General features: G+C 38.7%; 1 protein-coding gene across 5 annotated transcripts in view; it reads right to left on the reverse strand.

Annotated features, from left to right (window-relative positions):
* Window positions 1–22498, reverse strand: part of DCDC1 (doublecortin domain containing 1) — a 469884-nt gene that overhangs the window by 212260 nt on the left and 235126 nt on the right. For 4 of the 5 annotated variants that reach the window (XM_061381012.1, XM_061381013.1, XM_061381010.1 and 1 more), the window contains 4 exons: window positions 13733–13834; window positions 10232–10395; window positions 7041–7166; window positions 4379–4484 (listed from right to left, as the gene is read on the reverse strand). In XM_061381012.1, the coding sequence (XP_061236996.1) occupies window positions 4379–4484; window positions 7041–7166; window positions 10232–10395; window positions 13733–13834 (498 nt within the window). The remainder of the gene's footprint in view (window positions 1–4378; window positions 4485–7040; window positions 7167–10231; window positions 10396–13732; window positions 13835–22498) is intronic. The other variant, XM_061381011.1, reaches the window with a different exon arrangement.

Below are 22498 nucleotides of genomic sequence, written 5' to 3' on the forward strand. Positions count from 1 at the left end.
TGTTGAATTTACAAGTAAACTTATAATCAACATGCCATAATTCTAAAATCATAACTTGGTGTTTTGCTTACTGTTTCTATACTAGTAATTGTTTCTAATGTTCTGCTGATGTCTGATCATACCAAAAGGCTAGGATCAAAATCAGTTTCCTTGTCTTTTTGACAGAATATGCTGCTGCTGCTAAGTCGTTTCAGTCGTGTCCGACTCTGTGCAACCCCACAGACGGCGGCCCACCAGGCTCCCCCATCCCTGGGATTCTCCAGGCAAGAACACTGGAGTGGGTTGCCATTTCCTTCTCCATTGACAGAATATAAGACCTGCCAAATGCTGGAGTGTATTTTTCTGCTATGTTTTCCCATAAATAAGCTATTCTTCTCAGGAATATTTTTTTTATTAACTACCATGAAGTTTGTATCTCATCCATTTCATGGAAACATATAAGTATATTGCCCTTAAACTAGTGCAATCAAAAAGTGTTGCCAACTTAAGTAACAATAGAACTGCTGAAAGATGTTTTCACCGGAATTCTCCATGTGTAGTAGATTTCAAATCTTTTTTTGAAATGGATAAAAGAGCAACAGGTTGTAATTGTCAGCATTATATCTGCCTTCCACATTACTAATAGGGATTACATGTTCCAAATTTTTCTCTGTAGGAAAGGTTTTACTTGTCAATACGAGATTTAAAAGAACAGTCGGGGTTGGGCACTGATACCTCTATCTCAAGCCAATTTGAAAACGTATGCAGCAAGAGTATCGGCTTTTGCCTCCCTCCTCTCTATCCCTGTTGTAATCCTCTTAGTGTCCTCCTTTACTGTGATGAGCATCAAGATTCTACAATAAAATGCCCTCTAGATACCCATGACCTCTGCCTGAATCTCTCTTAAAAGTGCTCCTTTTCAAGTTATTAAATTGCTATTTCCAATGCACTGATCACCTCTGTATACAACTGGAGACATTTTTCTGAAAGGATTTCAAAGGTTTCACAGCTAAGGGAAACTTTCTTTGAAAGTGTCTCTTTACTATCCAGTTTATCACTATTTTGACTGAGCTGAAATTTTATTCAAAACCAATTTCTTCTTCTAAAAATACAGTAGTGTACAAACTTGCAGGATGAGGTCTTTTCTCACTTTCACTAAATCATTAGAACAAATTAATAGTGATAAAATAACTATTGGTTTTTATTCTCTCATTTTTCAACATTACAAAATATAGTTTTCTTTCAAAGTTCTACTTGGGTTTAAAATCAAAGAGAGAGGCCTTTCTAGTTCTTTTCCTCTGACATTTCCTCTTCACTATCCTTTTTTTCCCCCTCAGGTTTGACCTGGTTTCTATTGAATGAGTTAATTAACTAGAGAAATCAGTTCCACTCAGCTAACTCTGAGCACCTAGATACTACAGCAGAGACAAGAATGATCAGAATGCTCTTTGGTTCTAAAAATTTCTAATCTGCAAGGCAGGGGTAGGAGGATAAGATAAAGATCTCCCAAGATATCTTCCTAACACAGGATCAAATCACATCTGCCTCTGCTTGAATGTTTCCAATGGCTCTGTATTTTCTACAGAACAACATCCATTTGAATGAAGATCCTTTATGATATGATACCAATAATCTCAGTGGAATCTACCATTTTGTTCTACTCTAATGTGAGCTAAAATATGCCCAAACTTGGAACAATGATTGACTTCAAATCATCAAAAAATGTTGCAAGAGGAACAGAACAGAGTCAGTGTCATTATAAAGGGTATAGAATGGATGCAGCAGGGGTATCAAGGTCAGAAACATCATGTCTGGTTTGGGGATGGGGTTGCGGTAAAGAAAGATTTTATGAAGCAGGCACAAATCAGATAAGGCTAGAATGATGGGCAGGATTTCAATAAGCATCAGTTGAATGCCAACTATATGCCAGTACCATGCTAGGATATGGCATAAAGGTGTCAGAGAAGGTGGGGGGTGGTGACAAAGAAAGAAAGGTTGAATTCTAGGCAGAGGGATTCATGTGGGCATAATAACAGAAATCATGGACTCAGAAAACAACAAATGAACAATTTAGCTTGGCTAACACACAAAGAACATATTAGAGAATAGTGAGCCTTAAAAGAGATTATGGCTAAATTTAAAAAATCATTCATGAAAACGTATTGTGTACCTGCTCTATATCCAAGACTTTGTTCCAGCACTCATGAACGCATAGATGAGTAAGACATAAAATCTGTATCCAAAGAATTATCAGTTTAGTGGAAGAGAAAGACACAAAAGCAAGTGCCTTTACCAAAACACAAACTCTAAGAACAATTTTCAAAGTGTGAAAAGGAGTTCTGGGGTCACAAAATATAACTTGAAGTTAAATTTCTCTGGAGGATCTGAGAAGGCTTCATGGATAAAGAAGAAATTGAAGAAAGCCTTAAAAAGTAAATAGTAATGGAGGGATTGTATCCTAGCAAAGAACAACACATGAAATGGCACGAGTAAACCAAAGTGTAAATCATGTAGGGGACTCCGTTTATTAGCTCTGACTGTAGGGTCAGGTACACAAAGATCAAGAAATGGAGAGGATTGAAAAGACAAGTTGAGAGTGGGGGAAGACTGGAGATGAATCATGGAGATCAATGAAGGCCAGATGATGATATGAATAATAGGCAATGGTTAGGCATATAAGTTTTTGAGAATGAAAATAAAGCTACAGCAAAAAAAAAAAAAAAAAAGCTAAAAAAGAATGCCAACAGGATCAGAGAACTATGGCAAATAAACCTTAATGTCACTGAATATAAAATACAAAATGCATTAATTCTTAGGACACCACTCAACTTACATTTATTTTCTAAATTTGCTCAGAAACAGGACTAGAAATAATTGTTTATTTTACTCTAGCTTTACAATTATACAATTTAGCTTCACATATACCTTGAAACAACTAATGTTTTGGTATAAATTTAGACATAAAAGACTGAATGAGCAACATGGAGAAATTGAAAAACAGCAGGTTGGGACAATGTGTCTTTTGCATTATCTCTCACAAAGAAAGGGCCCAAACTAGTTAACAAGAAGCCCTGCTTTCTCTGAGCGTCTGTGTCTCTGTGGGTACTTTTTGGTTTTGATTTCACGAATTCAATGGCAACCCACTCCAGTACTCTTGCCTGGAAAATCCCATGGGCAGAGGAGCCTGGTAGGCTGCAGTCCATGGGGTCGCTAAGAGTTGGACACGACTGAGCAACTTCACTTTCACTTTTCACTTTCATGCATTGGAGAAGGAAATGGCAACCTACTCCAGTGTTCTTGCCTGGAGAATCCCAGGGACGGGGGAGCCTGCTGGGCTGCCGTCTATGGGGTCGCACAGAGTCGGACACGACTGGAGCGACTTAGCAGCAGCAGCAGTATGCAGCTGAAATGAACAACCCTACGTAACTCAACCAACTGAGAAAAAGAAAAGAGTTACTCCTTCTTTAGAGACAGGAGTAATTAATAATAATTAATTACAAATAATTATAAAATGTGTTTCATAGCTCACAGGCAGAAAAAATTCTTTACTGAAAGATAAATTTCTAAAGTAAATTAATGAAGAGACCTTCTGGATTGTGTTATAAGTACAGCTTTCTGAAGAACTTGTGCTACTTAGATACATTGACCCATAGAAAATATAGATCAGATTCTAGAGTATAAAGATATGAGCCATCTTAAAGAATTTCTTAAACAAATGCAACTTATTAATGTAGTTGGTATAAAGAAAATATGCTGAACAATTATACTTAAATGATGTAATACAAGTAGAATATTTCTTAGGTAGAAATGATATATATTGGTACAGTTTTTTTTTTTCTTCCTGTTCTTTTTCAAATTCTTTTCCCATTCAGGTTATTACAGAACATTGAGCAGAGTTCCCTGTACTATACAGTATGTCTTTGTTGGTCACTTATTTTAAATATAGCAGTGTATACATGTCGATGTCAAACTCCCACCTTACCCCTTCCTCTAACCCTTCTCAATATTGGTTCAGTTTCAAAGTGCTTAAGTAACGGGGTGGCACTAGTGGTAAATAAAGAACCTGCCTGCCAATGCAGAAGAACATAAGAGACACAGGTTCAATCCCTGGGTTGGGAAGATCCCCTGGAGGAGGGCATGGCCTCCCATTCCAGTAATCTTGCCTGGAGAATCCCATGGACAGAGGAGCCTGGTGGGCTACAGTCCATGGGGTCTCAAAGATTCAGACAGGACTGAAGCGACTTCACATGCATGCACGCAGAGCATAATACTTGCCCCTAACATTTGTAAAATAATTTACAGTTTTCCAAAATTTCACAAATATCTACCCAGTCACCACGTATTGACTGAGTGTCCAATACATAAAATATTCTTATCAAGAACAACAAATAATTCTGACCTTGTTCTGTAGGAAACTGTTCTCCATGTCCACCTTTTCAAATTGATCAGGTACCTGTTGACTGGTGCCACTGAAGTTAATTGGAAATCCCTCACAAATGTCCCAACTAAGAAAACAAAATATGTAATTGTTCTTATTAGAATAAAATGAGTTTTAGCACTCTTTAATCTATTAGTATGATAATTTATACATCTTACTCTTCTAGTGAGAGAAAAACCAATGTATAGTCTATAATCTTTCTAAACAGTAATTTATAAAGTATCCTGGTAGCTATAATTGGGAAAAGGAAGGCTTTAAATTTTTTCCTTGCTATTATTTATGATATTGGGGGGACCAAATGCCTAGTTAATTATTAACATAACAAAGAAACAAAAAAATTTTAATCTTACAGAATCACTCACAGTGGAGATCATCTTCATTGTTAAAGTTATCGTAAGTATACTGATCTATAATAATAAAGCATGCTTTTATATTTATAATGTTTGTATACAGAATATTAGCTTGGTATTTTTAAGAGAGCCTTTTAAAAGGCAGCACAGTCTAGAGAGTACATAGATGAATCACAAACTAGAGGGGCTGGCTTCATTCTTAACTCAGCCAAATTACTTATTTTAATAGTGAGTCCATTCTTACCCTAAAGAAAGTTGCGGCTCAACACTGCTATGTTAAGATATACCATACAGCATGCTATTCAACAAAAAGCAGTTCTAGAAATAGTGATGGTAGTTTTCTTTCAATAGTCTGAGAAATATAAGTAAGGGCATGATGACTAAGATCTCAAATGATCCATTTCAGAGTATAGAAAGAAAGTTCAAATGGAATCCAAAAATTAAGTAAATTATCTTCAAACTAGTTCATGTTCAATAAAGGCAGTTTCACATTTTTATATTTAGGGAATCAGATTTAATTTAAATCCATTCATTAAGGCAGTATTCATTGCACTTGAAGAAGTAAAATAAAGAAGCAATACATAAATTAAAAATTATACTCATAGCTAAAAACCAAAGGGAAAGGCAAATTTAACAGCTTAGAGAAAGATTATTACACATGAAATAAATCTTCTCATAAATGAAAATGCTTTTAATAAAGAGTGTTGAGTTATTTTCTATCCATAAAGAGAAAGAAAACAAGGCAGAACATTATAATCTTGTCTAGAAACTGCAGGCAGCCACTGGGGGATAGAGAAGATCAAAGAGTCTGTCTTTTTAGACATACTTAGCAATAGGTTGTTGGAGAAGGAAATGGCAACCCACTCCAGTATTCTTGCCTGGAGAATCCCAGGGACAGAGGAGCCCGGTGGGCTGCCGTCTATAGGGTTGCACAGAGTCGGACACAACTGAAGTGACTTAGCAGCAGCAGCAGCAATAGGTTGACATTAGCTCGACTGACTGACCTCATCAGACTGCTTTTGGTTCTCTAGATCTGTCCTCTATTTCAGCTTTTTCACCACTATATTAAAGAAAGTTGTAACTGGTTAAATTACAAAATATCAAAGTTAGATGGGACTTCACAGATAGGTCACCTAATCCAACATAGTGTCAGCATCGTGGTATCCAATATGGTAGCCACAAGCCACATATGCCTACTTAAATTAAAATTGGTTTAATTTAACAAAATTTAAAATTCAGTTTCTCAGTCACACTAGTCATATTTCAAGTGCTCAATGGCCACAAATTCTGATTCCATCATCATAGAAAGTACTACTAGGCAGTGCTAGGTAGTGGTTATCTATCTCAGTTCCTAAGAAAGACAACCTGGGTTAGAATCCTCGCACAAGTCGTGTGGCTAGGAAAATGCCCTTCTGTGCCTCAGTTTCTGCCTCTATAAAAATGGAGTAATAATAGCCTAATAAGCAATGGCACCCCACTCCAGTACTTTTGCCTGGAAAATCCCACGGACGGAGGAGCCTGGTAGGCTGCAGTCCATGGGGTCGCTAGAGTCAGACAAGACTGAGCGACTTCACTTTCACTTTTCACTTTCATGCATTGGAGAAGGAAATGCATGCCTATGGAGTCACACAGAGTCGGATACGACTGAAGCGACTTAGCAGCAGCAGGATTAAAATAATTATTTTGCAGATTAAATATGCTCTCATCCAATTCATTTATTAATAGAACCGTGCCTGGCCTATGGTCAACAATCAGTAGCTGCTGGGTTTTATCATTAACCCATAGGAAATTGATACCTGTCTGCTCATGGACAATCACGAGTAGATACGGGTCCAGTGCCTGGATCTAACTCCCGCTCTTCTGCGCACTATGCCTCTAGGATAGTGCTTTCATCTCTAACTTATCATCATCAAATGAGATGCTTAAATATGAACACTCATGTAAAAGAACTCATTATTTACTATTTTAATAATTCCATTTAAAATTGTTAGTCTAAAAAAATCCCCTGCAAACAGTTTTTACATTTCAAATAAAATCATTAACTTTGCAAAGCAGGAGACTATACTCTGCTCATTATCCCATGTGTTTTCTAAAACTCCAGGGAACTTAACAGCAAGTCTTCAACAGCTCATGATATCATGAAATAAGTCAATAAAATAAATGGTTGTTTATTTAAGATGATTTAAGTAACATCTTTTAGTGTTTAAATCTCTCACTCTGGGAAAACTGAATTAGGCGATTCAGATTGCTTAACCAAGAACTTGTTAATTTACTTGTCACATCCAGGTAGCAGAAGGGCATTAGGGTCCAAGAAGGTTTTATATACAACTGTAATGCCACCCCTGGCGAATGCAGTCACCTGGTCAAAAGTCAAACCCAAAACAGGGTTCAGTGGAGATCTGGAAAATGGAAAAACAAAAATCAAATATATCTGCAAAATTATACAAACTCTAAACTTTGAGTATAAATAGTCAATAAAACGTGCATTCCCATGTCAAATAACATCCAGAAATAAGTGAATTTCCTACTATACAGCCCTATTGTTGGTATTTTATACTGATACCTGACATGCACATTTTAGTTTGATTTATAATATGCCTAGGATAGTTGCAACACATAAATGTTTCAAATGTTGCACATTTAAAAAAATGATTTCAATAATAAAACAAAGCATATAGTTGAGAAAAAGAATCAACTGTCCGCCTTGTAATGTTCATTTTTCATGTATAACTACAATGCAATATACCCATAATAATCTTTGAAGCCTATAATTAAATTAAACTTTCGTATTTGGCTACAAACAGCTATGTTTTGTAAGCTCAGTAAATGCTATGCTGACTTGATTTTTCATATTACATACTATTAGGTATATTACTTTAGGTTAATTTAATTATGTAAAAATTAAAATCATGGGAAAAGATCTTAAGTAAAAAGAATGTCAACTATGTCAATTGTGAGCCATTTTGTTTTTGAAATTAGTGACAAACACTGCTATTTACCTTTAGAATCACAGGGCTCTCTCACCTCACCTGTGTAGTATTTCCAAAAATATTTAAACTGAATATAATCATGAGAAAACACTCAGACAAGTCTAGAATGTGAGGCACTATACAAGAAAAGTGTCTGAACTCTTCAAAAAGAAAACCAATATCATGAAAAATAAAACAAAAGATAGGAGAATATTTTAGATTAAAGAGAACTAAAGAAAATAAATGCAACAGATGACGCTTATCTGGATACTGGATTACAAAAAAGCTCTAAAGCATATTTTGGGTAGTTTGATTACATGTTGGATGATATTATATTATTGTTGACTGTGTTAGATATTATAACAGGGACAGAGAAGAACTTTCTGTTCTTTAGTTATATGACCTATAACATTTAGGAGTAAAACTTTAGTGACTGGAGTTAATCCCAAACTGTTCAAAAGTGAGAGAAAGGAGATATAAAAGAGGCAAAAGAAATGCGGCAAAGTCTTTAATTGATGAACTTAGGTAAAGGATATATATAAATCTTCATTGTATCAAGTGTTCTGTGTACTGGACATTTTTCACAATAAAAACAACTAAAGAGCCTAAAGAGAGAAAACAAGTAAAAACAACTAAAGAGAGAAAACAACTAAAGGACTCAAAAGAGAAGCAGATATTGCCAAAATCTTCTGCAAATGAGTAATCAGACCTTGCATATCAACATGTATTAGACACATTAGAATTACTCCCTGAAAATGAATATCATTTTCTTAGTACATATTGTGCATTTTCTCAATATATTTTAAACTAGATGGAAATAACTTTTCTGATATTAATTTGGAAGTTTCAGTAGTAGCAAAATGCTATAATGGTTCCCTAGTGGTTTACACTGGATTCAGAATCAAATATATATGCATATATATTATGCTATTAAAATAGTAATGATATACAAATTACACATTTATAAATTCTACCAGCTATGACTCTCAGTTGATTTTAGAATATTTCAGATACTTAGCATTTTTTGTTACTCCATAAATATAATCTAGTTAACCAAGAACAAGTGTATGATCATATTAAAATACTGTATAATAGCAAACCTCATTAAAAACATCAAAATTAGTCATTGCTTTCACTTTAATAATGACATTTGAGTAGAAATTATGAGACGTATTTTATTAAAGCTTTTTCTTGTAATTTGAAGAGCTTCCTAAATTATACAAGAATTCTTGCCACTTTAAAATTCATCACTATTCTTATTATTGTAAATATAATTCTCACAATGTAATTATGTTTTGAAATCTGCCTACATAGGAAAAGCGCCATTCCTTACAGGTATTTTTCAGTTTTATAAATTACACAGTATAGATACTATTAAGTATTTTAATTTTATTCCACTGAGACAGATGAAATAGATTTTGCAATATGCTACCTATAACTAATTCTACCAAGGTTTCCCAAAACCCTCATGGATTTCTAAGCAGATCTGACTTTGATTATTAGAATATATAGTAAATCCAATCAGCTCCTAGTTTTCTCTATGCTATTTTATAATTAATATATGCTCAATTACATTCTACAAGCAAAATTATTTCTCTTATTTCTCCTGTTTTGTTTTACAGATAAAGAGCTGAACACAAAACAAAACAAAAAGATTAAAAGTAGACAAAAAAGTGTGTTTAAGTTTCCTGACAAGCAGTTTCAGAGTTCATCTGGATGTGCCCTGTCAAAATATGCATAAATTCCCAAGATATTCCACACAAAAGCTCGGCTCATCAATGCCTGTAGACTGCAGCCTTTTTCTTTTCTCAGAAACGCTGATAATTTTATGCAGGAATTTACCAATCTACAAAAATTTACACAATGCTCAGTAATAACCAGTAATTATTGTGGAATAATGCAAGGCGCTTTTGAGAAATATAACTTTGATAGGATAGGGCTTACAAGCTTTACCAATTTATCTTTAGCTGTCCTGTCATTGGTGCTTAAAAGGTTAAGACTTTATTTGTGAAAACAGAGAGAGATAGTGGGGAATCATGTTGTCTACAGCTTCATAAATCTTGCTTAAGATCCTTTTCAATTACCATCCATTTCTCCTTTAAAAAGGGACAAAAAAATAGAGGAGTGGAAGCAGGTCAGGGCAGTGTGCGACAACGACAGTGTGATGGGCTTGGGCCCCCTGTGGCGTTTCCATCTGCTATCATTAAGGTGACTACTCAGACATGAACAAATCCCACTTGCTGTGCTGACAGGCAGACTTCAAGAACTATGACAAGGCATTAAGACAGAAAGTCAGAGACAGAGAGGGAGAGAGAGAGATGTCATATCCCACAAACAATACTGCCTCATTAAAAAAAAAAGCCCTGGAATTTTATTGGAAATGAAAATAATTTTTTTTCCCCCATAAAAGGTGCTACCTGGCTTCTCAACTCTCCTTTTCCATTAGGTTGCCAAAGAAAAATTGAGGACAGACAGAATAAACACCTTGCTCCTACCTGTATGCTTTACCATAAGAGACCCAAATTTTTTGCTCATTCTTCAGCGAAAGCAGATTCTTAATTTCTTGACCGTGCTCATCAAAAAGCCGGATTGAAGAAAAATTGAGGCCTGGTGGGTGGATGGAAGAACCTTGAAGTCTTTGATGAATCTTGAGAAGTAACTGGTTGGGTCGGGGTGGGTGGGGAGGGATGAAGAAGGAAAAGAAATAAGGTAAAACGTGAACACCTGTAATAAACTGTCTCTCCTCTGTAACAAAGGAAGTCCAAACAAATGGTAATTAAATTCATATAGAATGTTAAAAGAAGTGTGAAATCACAGCGATGTTTAGCTCAGTGTAAAGTAACAAAATGAGCATGGGCTTTTAACCAGCAGGGGGTGCCACAGGCTTGTGATTGAGCTCTGACCCTTTGGCACGGGGACTGAAAGCAGATGTGACAGTCCTACAGAAAGAGCATTTAGCTTCTACACACGGAAACGGTCCTCTCTGATAAGGGTTATGCTTTCCTTGTCCGAGCTGCACACTCTGTTGGGTCCTTCCAGAGGATGTTCAAGTTTTACAGTCAGCAGTCTCCCGTCCCCGGCTAACCTCAAGTAGCCAACGGCGGAACCATCCACCAGTGACAGGACAGCAAAAATAAACACAACTTTTAGCCTATGTTCCTTCATTTGGAAGACCTCATCCTGGATGTATCAATTAAGCGCTCTGCAGAAGCTTGCCAGGGGCTTCAATAATGAGTGCTTTCAGGTTGTAAATATAATGTAATTGAAGTGTGAAATATGAAATGCTATCGTTTAATATTTTAAATAATAGCATTGTCTGTTTGCTTCTGTCTTACATTTGAGATCTCTTGATTATCAAGATATTTCTAACTGAGGGCATATTTCAAATGAAAGTAAATCCAGCTGAACTGTGTTGGGCATGGAATTTTAAAAGATATTTTTCAAAATCACCCGTCACCTTTGTTTGAGTGTTTAGGGCTCTGCTCTCTTCCGTGCTGCGCCCCACACTATCCATCACTCTACTCCCCCCAACCTTCTGTCACAGGCTTCCTTTTTTTCTCTCCCTTGTCAGTTCTTGTGTCTCTCAATTTCTTGTTACTCTATAATCTCGGCAGGGATGCGGATGTAGCTGTAGCCTTTTCTTGCCTGGCTGCTGGTCAGGCTATCTTTTTTGCTCCTTCTATTAATTCCCATTGAACTGAAGGTATATTTGGATGTGCTAAATGCAGAGGCCCAGAGAAAAGGAGAGAAAGTTGAAAGCCTGTCATATATCCCTTCTTTCCTCACCAATTGGTTATAAACTCTTAACCAAATATAAAATATTTTCTTTGACCTGCAACTATATCTATAGAAAGCCTCTAGATTTTGCGTGAATTAGGGATAAATAACCTTATCTCCCCCTGGAGAAGGAAATGGCAACCCACTAGTATTCTTGCCTGGGAAATCCCATGGACAGAGGAGCCTGGTGGGCTGCAGTACATGGGGTCACAAGAGTTGGACATGACTGAGCGACTAAACCACCACCACCACCAGTATCTCTGCTCATTGGAAAATACCCTGTTGCCGGGAGAGACTGAAGGCAAAAGAAGAAGAGGGTCGCAGAGGATGAGATGTTAGACAGTGATGATCACCAACTCAATAGACATGAGTTTGAGCAAGCTCCGGAAGTTGGTGATAGACAGGGAAGCCTGGCATGCTGCAGTCCACAGGGTCACAAAGAATTGGACACAACTGAGCCACTGAACAGAACTGATTCTCTTTATGAGTAGAATAAGTAAAAGCGTTAGAACAATAAAAATCTGTGTTTTGCTTTTTTTTCACTGGAACCACAAACAAGTTTTGGAATCTATGGATTATACTTATAAAGCCCTTACATTTATTTCTGTGTGGTCTCAGCCCTTGAGCTTAATTTTTGTGGCTTTGCTATTATTTCAGAAAACATGTAATGTGGATCATTTTTTAAATCCCAGTGATTCTGCTTTACAGGCATCATCTTTTTTTACAGGGCAAGATATGAAAGATTTAAGGCCTGATCCAGGAGAGAAGTACACATAGAACAGGAGTGTGAAGTGGAGAAGAGATATGAACACCTGACCACTTAACAAATGCACTTTCACAGGAGTTGCATTACAATCTCTATTTTCTCAACTTGGCAACACACTGCATTTTAGGTGTTCAAAGATGAGCATTCGACAGCCTACAGGAGGTAAGGCCTCAATGCCTTTCATCTCAAGGTCACTGGTGAGGGCTGGGCTATAGTGACCAAAAATTGTGATAATCTTCACCCGTTTATCTTTAAAGCTATCATCACCAGGCCTTTATAGGATAAAAATTTGTTCAGGGGCCTGAGAGGAGTGTGAAACATCTTAGGCTAGTGATTGAGGCAAGTTGTCCTTGGGTGTCACAAGGGCTCTCCCACACAGAGAACTTTATTATGCCCCTAGATAAAGGTTTCCCCCCAAGTTATCTTGCATATAGAAGCAAATTACAGATCAATTTCAGTGTGCCATTAGCCAACAAAAGCTATCTACAGAATAATATCTTCCTGTGTAATCTAACATAAATGCCATCTTTAAATTTTTTATACAAATAAAAATGGGAACTATTCTAACGTTGAAAAAGAGGGATTATAAGTACAGAATTCTGGGAAGGCTTTTGTATCATGGTGATTTCTATAGTCAGGGATGTGACGGTTAATAAAAAAAGACAAGACTCTTTATCCTTCTCTCTCTCTAATCAATCAAGGTAGCACTTCCCATCTCTTCTGAGTTCAGCTAATGATCGGATGATTAACTTTTGTGACTAACTATGAAGTGCAGGTAATGGATACCACCAGGGAGAGGTAGGACTGAGAGTGCTGAACTGAAGGGGAGGAAAAGGAGCAAGTTTCTGAGCAAAGGTCAAGCAACGGAGCCCAGAGCGCTGCTGAGCGCTCAGGCGAATAACCCCAATTTGTAAACAACAGGGTATTCAGTGTCCTTTCATGCCAGACAAAGACACAAAGTAAGGACCCTGAGCATGTCGGTTCTGCCTGAGAAACATCCCAATTGTCTGAAAAACAGGCAAAGGTAAGAATGCCTAAGATAAACCATCTGGACTTGCTCAAAATTAGCACAGGTAAAGACCAGGGCAGTGTGTTACCTGCCCAGGGTCTAGGGTTTGGAAATACCCTCCACCCAGAACACACCCTTCACTGGGTATCATGTCACTTCTTTTCAATGCGTGGACAAGAGGGCAATTCCAGAGTCCAGTATAGACAGATTTTCAAATAAAAGCATAATGAAGATTGAGATGCTATTAAGTAAGAGGCCAGGAGTTAATACTATACTAAAGCTGAGAACCTCTGGAATCCACAAGTTAAGTTTGAAATTATGAATCTTTACAAACCAGCAAATCATTGATCTTTTCTAAACAATGGTAAAGATGTAATTGCCTAAATTAACTACAAGTAACTTAGAGGACACTCATAGTCATCAATGGAAAGTCAGTAAACTCACTCTTTCCATCATGCAGCCAGCTTGAGTTGGGCTGTTAGGCTCCAGATCTTTTTTACTGATACAAACAGAGATCTCTCCTGTATCTTTACCATTTTCAAATATCTGAAACATAAGCACATTCAGAATCAAAAAGAAATATATGCACACATAAACATACATATGAATACATATATAAACACAAGCAGTCCTGACTTTGCACAGTACATTGTTGACTGAAAGTCATGCATATGGGAACTGTGTAAAGCAAGGACGGCCTGTATGACCACATGCAAGTAACTGGCAATGAAAATCAACAAGACTAGAACAGTATAAAGGAAGCCCCTTGTTTCTCCTTCTGGTTTCAGTGTCCTTAACCTGACTGGCATTCCCCACAATCTTAAAATAGAAGAAAACACTGACATTAATGGAGGAATCACTGACTACACTGAATACTTCCATGGGGCAAGCGTCAGGGAAAGGTCAGCTGGCAACCAGTTAACTAGCTCATTTTATTCTTTTGAAAAAACATAAAGCCACAAATTGCATGGGGAATGCTTAATTTATATTTAAAATATATCAGTGTTCAGCTCATCTTTTGACTCACTGAAAGGAAATCCAACCTGACAAATTTATTGCATAAAGGTACAGTGAAAGCCATCCATTTTAAGTGCATATATGCAGCAAGTTGCTGAGAACGGAGATAAAATTCAGAACATTGCATTATGCAACACTCAGCTGGAAAAAGAAAATGCTAGCTAACATTTTGGTCAAAAGTATCCAAATAAACCAGTCCCAAAGGAAGGCCCCTCTAGAGTGAACACCATCCTCTGACCACTCTGAGGACCCATGTGGGGTGTGCGATTCACCAAGAAAGAAAGGAAGCAGGCCGGGAGAGACTTGATGAATAATTTAAATCCTTGCTTTTTACTGTATTTTTTCCTGAGAAGTTCTTTTATTCTCTTTCTGATAGATTTATCACATCAGAGTAGCCATTTTGTTCATTTCTAGGGCTATCTCCAGAGAAGATAATTTGGGAGAGTATCTTATTTAAAAATAAAGAAAAACCATCTGTTTCACTTTTGAGACAATTTCAGAGTTAATTACTCCTAACCTGATCTAGCAACAGTTAGAACTGGACATGGAACAACAGACTGGTTCCAAATGGGAAAAGGAGTACGTCAAGGCTGTATATTGTCACCCTGCTTATTTAACTTCTATGCAGAGTACATCATGAGAAACGCTGGACTGGAAGAAGCACAAGCTGGAATCAAGATTGCCAGGAGAAATATCAATAACCTCAGATATGCAGATGACACCACCCATATGGCAGAAAGTGAAGAGGAACTAAAAAGCCTCTTGATAAAAGTGAAAGAGGAGAATGAAAAAGTTGGCTTAAAGCTCAACATTCAGAAAATGAAGATCATGGCATCCGGTCCCATCACTTCATGGGAAATAGATGGGGAAACAGTGGAAACAGTGTCAGACTTCATTTTTGGGGGCTCCAAAATCACTGCAGATGGTGACTGCAGCCATGAAATTCAAAGATGCTTACTCCTTGGAAGGAAAGTTATGACCAACCTAGATAGCATATTGAAAGGCAGAGACATTACTTTGCCAACAAAGGTCCATCTAGTCAAGGCTATGGTTTTTCCAGTGGTCATGTATGGATGTGAGAGTTGGACTGTGAAGAAAGCTGAGCACCAAAGAATTGATGCTTTTGAACTGTGGTGTTGGAGAAGACTCTTGAGAGTCCCTTGAACTGCAAGGAGATCCAACCAGTCCATCCTAAAGGAGATCAGTCCTGGGTGTTCATTGGAAGGACTGATGCTGAAGCTGAAACTCCAATACTTTGGCCACCTCATGTGAAGAGTTGACTCATTGGAAAAGACTCTGATGCTGGGAGGGATTGGGGGCAGGAGGAGAAGGGGACAACAGAGGATGAGATTGTTGGATGGCATCACCGACTCAATGGACATGAGTTTGAGTGAACTCCAGGAGTTGGTGATGGACAGGAAGGCCTGGCGTGCTGTGATTCATGGGGTCGCAAAGAGTCAGACACGACTGAGCAACTAAACTGAACTGAACCTGATCTAGGAAATAATGTGCTTCAATAACACTTCCTCAGGCTCTAGGCAAAAAAAAAAATAAAATTTTATATAGAAAAAGAGAAATAATGTTCAAGAATGGAGGGGTTTTCTCCACTCCATGCCTTTCTTTGTGCTGATGGTCTACTGGAGATGGTGCAGCTGTCAGCCTCGGCACACTGTCAGCCTCGGCACACTGATAATCCACACTCTACAGTAGCTTTTGCTAAAGGGGATTTTTTTTAAACCTCTTTTCTGAGAAAAGATACAGTTCTGAGCAAGAAATCTCTCTACTTTAGCCAGGAACTATGTAAAACCCAACTATTGCCTTCAAACCTATGGGAAATAATGTGGGAGGAGAATCTTACTGTCCCAACAATTTCTTCAGGGTCCTAATCGAACAAAACTCTTAAAACAACAGAGCCATTTAGCAGTGATGCTCACAATTCTAGGTGGCACGCATTCTGCAAGGTCAGTGTTGACAAAAGCTCAGTTTGGACAATTTATTGACGTTTCTTTGTTAAGACTTGCCCCACGTGGTCTCAGAGTGCAGCAAAGTATATTCTAGAAAATAGCTGTATGAGGGCTAACCATCAAACTGAGAAAGCAAATAGGACCTGGATGACACCTAAGACCTTCATTAGCTTATTGCGTCCTTCACCAATGCTAATAAGCCTTTTCTTCTACATCCAGAAAAAGAAGTGTTCTCAAATAAAAAAGCTCTGGCCTCTAAAATTCCTATGATAGCATAAAGAAAAAAGAGGTGCTTTAGTGCTGAAGCAAAAGTTTAGTCGCTTAAGTGAAAGAAATCTGTCCTCCACTAGTCATTCGTATACTGTGTTTGTTTGTTTGTTTCTGAATTTCTATAAAAGTAAAAATTCCCCAAGCTGAAATTTACTTCTAGGCCCTTAGTTGCACAGAGTTTCAAGGAGGAGTGTTCCATGAATGACTTTCTTTCATGTCAGCATGAACTTTTCTTCAGCAGAATTAAATTAGGTTAATGTTAATGTCTCACTGTAATGTTGTTAATTCATTCATTCAAAAAGTATTTATTGAGTGACTACTATGTGCCAATCACTGCTCAGGTGCTGAAGAAACACCAGGAAACTAAGATTCTTGACAGAACAAGTTAGTAAATCATTCAGCACGGTCAGGAAACATCAGGTCTTGTGAGGCCTGAAGTTTATACATCTTGGTGGACCTTCTTTAACAAAATGAATGTAAAATTACAAATGCAAATCTAGATATAAAATATTCATTTCAAATGAGAAATCACAATTTACACATATTAAAAAGCTCATGCATAGCAAAAAAAAAAAAAAGGACAAAATCCAGAAAAAGTTACTAAGTATTTTCATTAATTTATTATCCAATGCATGTTTTTTGGCTGAATTGTCTTCTATCACCTCTTCATATGATAATCTTCTAACATTCTCTGTAAGGAGACTAGGAAGATAATTCCACCTTCGCTCTTACATGGTTAATCAAAAAAATCATTATTGATTAGAAAAATGTCTATAGATGTCACAGCTTGGTTGACCATTTCATAAAAACTTTTAGGATTGATGTCAAATTGGGAAAAACTTGATTAGCTTGCTTTACAATACGAGTTGTAAAATGAGGAAGGCTTTTCTACAAATTTCTTGGCTTTGTTAATTTCACACCATGTTTTTCCTCCACCACCCATATACTCTGGTGACAGGCACTCTAGTTTACAGTCAAAAAGCAGGACACTCTATGGCCAGCAGGCAGTAGCCATCTTCCTAGAAGCTCTTCTCTACCAGGGTGGCTTAGCACTACCTGAACAGTACGGGGAGTGACTGCAAACCATTAATTACATCTCACTATGCCCTGGTGGCTCAGATGGTAAAGAATCTGCCTGCAGTGCGGAAGACCTGGGTTTGATCCCTGGGTTGGGAAGATCTCCTGGAAGAGGGCATGGCAACCCACTCCAGTATTCTTTCCTGGAGAATCCCCATGGACAGAGGAGCCTGGCAGGCTACAGTCTGTGAGGTCGCAAAAAGTGGGACACAACTGAGTGGCTAAGCACAGCACATGCTCAAACTAAATGTTTCCTCAATTCAGTTTCCCCTTAGCCAGACCTCAAAAATGCCTGCAGCCACTTCAGCTCCACCTGGTACAAGGGAAAATGTGACAGAGACGAAGTCAGGGTGGAAACAGACAATAGTCTCAGTCAGTTGTAGTTAACATATATTTGCAAATTGTAGAGAAACATGTGTCCATTGCTAGGGCTTCTCCCAGGGTTTTGGAAGGGGCCTAGGAAAGGGGCCTTGAAGCTAAGGTTTCATTGGCATCATGGTAAATGTATCTCAGGAGGGGTTTAGAAGGTGGTAGTGAAAAGAGAAAGTGCTAGTCACTCAGTCATGTCCAACTCTCTGAGACCGCATGGACTGTAGCCCTCCAGGTCCCTCTGTCCATAAGGTTCTCTAGGCAAGAATACTGGAATGGGTGGCCATTCCCTTCTCTACCAGGTCTTTCCAACCCAGGCATCGAACCTGGGTCTCCTGCATTGCAGGCAGATTCTTTATCATCTGAGCCACCAGGGAAGCCCAGAAAGTGATAAGTGCCATGCAAAGAAGAAAAAAATCCCCAGGGAAGGGATATAATGCCCAGGGTCAAAGAAAAGGTATGGTCGCCATAAGAAGCAGGCAATCAGAACTAGCCTTCAAGATAGGAAATATCTGAGTACAGACTTGGAGGTGAGGCAGTTGTCCAAGCAGACAGCTGGTAGAAGAGCACGGAGGCAGAAGGAGAGGCTAGAGCAAAGAAACTAAGGCAGGAACCTGCCCAGTGTTCCAGAAACCACAAGAAGATGTGTGTGTTGGAAGCAGAGTGAGAGAGAGAGAGTAAGTAACATGAAATTAGAGGGTTAAGGGTGGGCAGCAAAACAGGGGATCTTTGGAGGGATTGGAACAGAGTGGTAATAGGATCTGACTTAAAAGGAGCATTGTGGCTGCTGGGTGGAGAGTAGAAAGTAGGGAGTAAAGATAATCCGAAGGGTGAATGATGGCAGCTCAAACCAGAGTGTTAATAATGGACGTGGCTATAAATGGTCTGTTTCTGTTGTTCATTCCAGAGTAATTTGTTTATTAGTGGGGTTGGGAAATAAAATTTGTAGCTAGGCTAATATTTCTAAAGTACGATGTCTATATTTATGGGTGTACATAAATCAACTTAAGTATAACTTTATATGCAATATTTGTGAAGGCACAAAACAAACTATCAGAAGAACAATATTTATTGTGAAGATTTTATAGAGGCATGACCAAACCATAAACTATATGGAGGGAAGATAACTTGAACAGGAAGGTTAAGCTGATGTGGTTCTTTGACTTTACCTGGAATCATTTATGACATCTATTTAAAGACTTGTATAAGGCCTATTTCGGTGCCTTTATTGACCTTTAGCGCTATACGTCTGGTTAAGAGTTAGCTGTGGAGGGAACAGAAGGTGCCCAAACTCCATAACTGCTGGGCAGACCACCTAGGAAGCTCTTCTGGGCTTGAGTGGAAGGCCAAACACCTAAGCTTTAAATTGCCTCAGGATGCAATGCTGTCAAGAGGCGATCATAGGAAAATGTCACCTCTGTGTACTGCCTAAAGTTCAGAGGCTGTGCAGTAACATGATCTACTACTAGAGGTCTGGTGAAAAGCAAGGGAATGTAAAATAGCCCCATAACACTATTTGGCATATTTCAGGTGAAATAATTAAACAGATGGGAAAAATATTAATTTACATGTTGACTTGGGTTGGGGTCCCCTGGAAACAGACTCTGAGACCAAGTTTTACCTGCATGAAGTTTCCTGCAGAGCTTCCTCAGGTGCAACAGGGAACAGGAGTAGGTAGATGTGTCAGTCGCTCAGTCGTGTCCATCTCTGCAACCCCATGGACTGTAGCCCACCAGGCTCCTCTGTCCATGGGATTCTCCAGGCAAGAGTACTGGAGTGGGTTGCCATTTCCTTCTCCGGAGTAGGTAGGGGGAGAAGGCAAACTGTGATGCAGTTTCAACAGAGGCCTCTGGTGGGAGCTCTAGAGCTAGGATGGCCCTTCGGAGTTATTCAGCATTGAGGCCAGGGAGTAAGGCTTTGCACAGCCCATCAATCAAATATTGGATGCAGACTGCCCTCAGGGGATTAGATTAGGATGCCTAATCTTCAGAGAAACAGCAACCTTACAGGGAGGGCAACTGTCCAAGAAGAATGTAGGTGTGGCAATTGGAGGTGAAGGATGTGTATCTTAGATGTGAAGAGGGAAACCAGGTAGCCTGGCATGACATCCACTACACACAAACACAAAAATCCAGAGTGTGGAGTACACACACTTTTAAATAGCTCAATACTGAAAGCAACCAGATTTTACTGGTGAGTCTCAGAGACCTTAAGTGACATGCCTTGGGCAAATCTACTCACAAGGGGCAAGGAGATCTTTAGATCTCTCTCTAGTTGATTTCTTCCCAGCTTTACTGAGAGATAATTATCATATAACATGTTTAAGTTTGTGCGTAACATGTTGATTTGATATGCTTCAGTTCAGTTCAATTCAGTCGCTCAGTTGTGTCCAACTCTTTGCGACCCCATGAATCTCAGCACGCCAGGCCTCTCTGTCCATCACCAACTCCCGGAGTTTACCCAAACTCATGTCCGTCAAGTCAGTGATGTCATCCAGCCATCTCATCCTCTGTTATCCCCTTCTTCTCCTGCGCCCAGTCTCTCCCAGCATCAGGGTCTTTTCCAACGAGTCAACTCTTTGCATGAGGTGGCCAAAGTATTGGAGTTTCAGCATCAGTCCTTCCAATGAACACCCAGGACTGATCTCCTTTAGGATGGACTGGTTGGATCTCCTTGCAGTCCAAGGGATTCTCAAGAGTCTTCTCCAACACCACAGTTCAAAATGATTACAAGGGTAAGTTAATACCTCCAGCACATCACATAGTTACCATTGTGTGTGTGTGTGTGTGTGTGTGTGTGGTGAGAACATTTAAGATCTACTCACTTTAAAACTCTCAGGTAAATAACACAGAGTGCGCTTCCCATGGCTCAGAGGGTAAAGAATCTGCCTGCAATGCAGGAGACCAGGGTTCGATCCCTGGGTCGGGAAGATCCCCTGGAGAAGGGAATGACAACCCACTCTACCGTGCTTGCCTGGAGAACTCCATGGACAAAGGATCCTGGCAGGCTACAGTCCATGGAGTTGCAGACTCGGACTGAGTGACTAACACACACACACACAAATAATACATATTAGTAACTAAATCACAAGGCTCAACATTAGATCCCCAGAATTTATTCATCCTCTGACTGAAAGTTCATACCCTTTGATCAGTATCTCCTCACCCTCCACCCCCTACTTCAGCCCCTAGTATCCACCATTCTAGTCCCTGCTCCTACAAGTTTGACTTTCTTACACTCCACATATAAGTGATACACAGTGTTTATCCTTCTCTGTCTGACGTATTTCACATAGAATAATGCCCTATGTTGTTTTAAATTACAAACATCAACATTTGCCATTATATCTAAGATTAGATATCTAATAATATGAAACTTAATATTAAAAAATTTAAAGCTATTTTAAAATAAGCATCACTAACTCAATCATCATGAATCTGAGGAAACACCAGGAGTTAGTGGAGGACAGAGGAGCCTGGCAGGCTATAGCCCATGGGATTACAAAGTTGCAGACACAACTGATTTATCAGCTAAAAAATCACAACAACATTTTATAGTACAAGTTTTTAACCTAAATCAAAGAACATGAAAATTAAAATGAAATATTTTTCTTATGTGAGAAGCTAATTATCCATGAAAAAAATCTTTATCCAATCAGAAATCAAAGTCATCTTTAGATATAGGAAATTAACTCTAAGTGAATTAACATTATATGTACATTAAATCAAATAAATGTGCTGTTACCTTTTTTATTTTTATATATTTGTATAATAGTTTTTAGAATATCCACATTTTCTCAAATGCATGTTATCAATCAACTGTTCAGTTCAGTGCAGTTCAGTCGCTCAGTCGTGTCTGACTCTTTGCAACCCCATGAATCGCAGCACACCAGGCCTCCCTGTCCATCACCAACTCCTGGAGTTCACTCAAACTCACGTCCATCAAGTTGGTGATGCCATCCAGCCATCTCATCCTCTGTCATCCCCTTCTCCTCTTGCCCCCAATCCCTCCCAGCAGCAGAGTCTTTTCCAATGAGTCAACTCTTCACATGAGGTGGCCAAAGTACTGGAGTTTCAGCTTTAGCATCATTCCTTCCAAAGAAATCCCAGGGCTGTTCTCTTTCAGAATGGACTGGTTGGATCCCCTTGCAGTCCAAGGGACTCTCAAGAGTCTTCTCCAACACCACAGTTCAAAAGCATCAATTCTTCAGCACTCAGCTTTTTTCACAGTCCAACTCTCACATCCATACATGACCACTGGAAAAACATAGCCTTGACTAGATGGACCTTTGTTGGCAAAGTAACGTCTCTGCTTTTGAATATGCTATCTAGGTTGGTCATAACTTTTCTTCCAAGGAGTAAGCGTCTTTTAATTTCATGGCTGCAGTCACCATCTGCAGTGATTTTGGAGCCCCCCAAAATAAAGTCTGACACTGTTTCCATTGTTTCCCCATCTATTTCCCATGAAGTGATGGGACCAGATGCCATGATCTTCGTTTTCTGAATGTTGAGTT

The sequence above is a fragment of the Bos javanicus genome, chromosome 15, assembly GCF_032452875.1.
Source record: "Bos javanicus breed banteng chromosome 15, ARS-OSU_banteng_1.0, whole genome shotgun sequence".
Classification (NCBI taxonomy): domain Eukaryota; kingdom Metazoa; phylum Chordata; class Mammalia; order Artiodactyla; family Bovidae; genus Bos; species Bos javanicus.